Genomic DNA, 2,724 nt, shown 5'->3' with positions numbered 1-2,724 from the left:
CTTCCGTTCTACCTTAGACCGGGCGCATATCTCTTGGATTCCTTAATCAGAATCTTCGTGGTATAAGCTAGAATTGATGGCGGCATTCATGGGAATCCAGAAAGTCTAACCTTGTCTGTGGTATTCCGAGTAGGATTCCGGGATTGAATGACTGTGACGAGCTTCAAACTCCTGAAGGCTGGGCGTTAGTGACAGACGCAAAAGAATCAAGGGATTCTATTCCAACCTGATTGAGAACCGACAGATGATTAGCCGTGCTGTGACAGAGCATTTGGACCATTTTCACTGAGAGGATGGGATGTAGCCATTGACAACGGTGATGCCCTACATACAACTTGCCATAGAAGGGAGTGATAAAATTGGATAAAAGCAGTAGGAAAGCAGAGATTCAGGAGGAGCACAGCATCTCCATACGCCTATCTGAAATCCCCATCATTGGATTACATGAGTAACTTTATCTTTATTTTATGTTTATTATTTATTATTAATTTTCGAAAATCCATAATCAATTATTATCCGCCTGACTGAGATTTACAAGATGACCATAGCTTGCTTCATACCAACAATCTCTGTGGGATCGACCCTTACTCACGTAAGGTATTACTTGGATGACCCAGTACATTTGCTGGTTAAGTTGAACGGAGTTGTGTCCACACATAGCAAAGAGCCATTATAATAATTCTATACAACAACAAAGAATACTACATTGATGTGATCACAATTTCGTCCACCAAGAGAGCCCAAGAAAAAAGAGGAGGTCGGCCTTGAAAGGCCTAGGAGATATCACTCCTATACTCCTCTGCGAGTTTTCCTAGTCGATGTCTACAGAGAAATTTGTCATACTGAAAGGCTACCTCCCCTCAGACCCATCAAAAACAAGAAAGGGCGAAGTTGTGGAGACTATTGTGAGTACCATAAACTATATGGTCATTCAAAGAATGATTGTTACAAACCTGAAAAATGTGATAGAAAAATCTGGCCAGAGAAGGTTGGCTAGAAAGATATCTCGTTGAAAGGTCGAATCATCATGGTAAGAGAAAGCGAGACGACGAGGACCGGAGGGATCCACCACCACAGACCTCAGAAAGACATATACATATGATCTCAGGGGGATTCAGTGGAGGCGGCATCACAAAGTCATCTCGCAAGAGGCACTTGAAGGAAGTCTACCAAGTCGGGGGCAAAGCTCCCAACCTCCCTACCATCTCATTCACTAAAGAAGATGGGCAAGGTATCATTCCTGGACATGATGATCCAGTTGTGATAACCATGATCCTTGCCAATTCCCATCTTCACAGAACCTTGGTGGATCAAGGAAGCTCAGCCGACATCCTGTTCAAACCAGCATTTGATAAGCTGGGATTGGTTGAAAAGGAGTTAAGAGCTTATCCCGATACCCTGTATGGACTGGAGGGCACACCAATAAAGCCACTAGGATTTATACCCCTGCACACAACTTTTGGAAAGGGGGCAAAATCCAAAATTCTGAGCATCGACTTCATAGTCGTCGATGTGGGTTCAGCCTATAATGCTCTAATAGGCAGGACCACCCTAAATCGGCTCGGAGCAGTGGTGTCCACCCCTCCACCTTTGCATGAAATTCCCAACGCCAGAGGGAATAGCAACCATCAAGGGAGATTAGAAACTAGCGAGGAAATGCTACAATGAAAGCCTAAACCTAAGAGGAAAAGGCAAGGAAGTCCACACCATCAAGCTCGGAGGAGTCAAGGCCAAGGAAGAGTGTCGACCACATCCTGGGGGAAAGACTGAAGAAGTACATATCGGAAAAGAGGAAGGAAAAAACACCAGCATTGGAGCCAACTTAAAAGAGGATCTGAAGCTAAAACTCATAAGGCTCCTACAAGGGAATTCCGACCTCTTCGCCTGGAAGGCTTCCGACATGCCAGGGATAGATCCCAAACTCATGTCGCATAAGCTTTCAATATACCCCGAATCATGGCCTGTTCAGCAAAGAAGACGGAAGCTCGGACCCGAACGGGCCCAAGTGATGGAGGAGCAAGTACAAGCCCTCCTAGAAGCCGGCTTCATTAAAGAGGTCAGGTACCCGGCATGGCTGGCGAACGTGGTGCTGGTCAAAAAGCAAAACGGCAAGTGGAGAATGTACGTCGATTACACTGACCTAAACAAGACGTGTCCCAAAGACCCATATCCACTCCCATACATTGATACCTTAGTAGGCTCCAGCTCGGAGTATCAGTATTTGTCGTTCATGGATGCATACTTAGGATACAACCAAATCCCAATGTACAAGTTGGACCAAGAAAAAACATCCTTCATCACGCCTAGAGCAAACTATTGCTATGTGGTCATGCCTTTTGGATTAAAAAATGTAGGATCCACGTACCAAAGGATGATGAACAGGGTGTTTGCACCTCACCTTGGGAGTTTAATGGAAGTCTACGTAGACGACATGCTAGTAAAAACCAAGGATGAGGCCGACCTCCTGACGGACCTCTCCCAAGTCTTCAACACCATAAGGATGCATGGGATGAGATTAAATCCCGCAAAATGCACCTTCGCAGTAGAAGCAGGAAAATTTTTGGGATTTATGTTAACACAAAGGGGGATTGAAGCAAACCCCGATAAGTGCAAGGCAGTCCTAGAAATGAAAAGTCCGACTTGCCTAAAGGAGGTCCAGCAGTTGAATGGCCGACTTGCAGCCCTCTCCAGAAGAAGCAGAAGAAGAGGATACCAAAATAGGAC

The 2,724-nt window shown here is 45.3% G+C and overlaps 1 protein-coding gene across 1 annotated transcript; it reads left to right on the top strand.

Annotated features, from left to right (window-relative positions):
• The first annotated feature begins 818 nt into the window (after positions 1-818).
• LOC130965760 (uncharacterized) lies at positions 819-1,668 on the top strand. The gene is made up of 2 exons (XM_057890521.1): positions 819-905; positions 970-1,668. Exons 1-2 carry the CDS (start codon positions 819-821, stop codon positions 1,666-1,668), a joined length of 786 nt encoding a protein of 261 aa, XP_057746504.1.
• Positions 1,669-2,724: the final 1,056 nt, after the last annotated feature.

This window comes from Arachis stenosperma, chromosome 3 (assembly GCF_014773155.1).
Source record: "Arachis stenosperma cultivar V10309 chromosome 3, arast.V10309.gnm1.PFL2, whole genome shotgun sequence".
NCBI classification, from domain to species: domain Eukaryota; kingdom Viridiplantae; phylum Streptophyta; class Magnoliopsida; order Fabales; family Fabaceae; genus Arachis; species Arachis stenosperma.
Note: the sequence above shows the minus strand (reverse complement) of the source record. Positions and strands in the feature narration are given on the sequence as shown.

Bases quoted from the DNA above. Each gene is read 5' to 3' on its own strand.
- LOC130965760 (XM_057890521.1), top strand. From the start codon at position 819: ATGTCTACAGAGAAATTTGTCATACTGAAAGGCTACCTCCCCTCAGAC. The intron at 906-969 runs GTGAGTACCATA...AAAATGTGATAG, and splicing joins GCGAAGTTGTGGAGACTATT to AAAAATCTGGCCAGAGAAGG.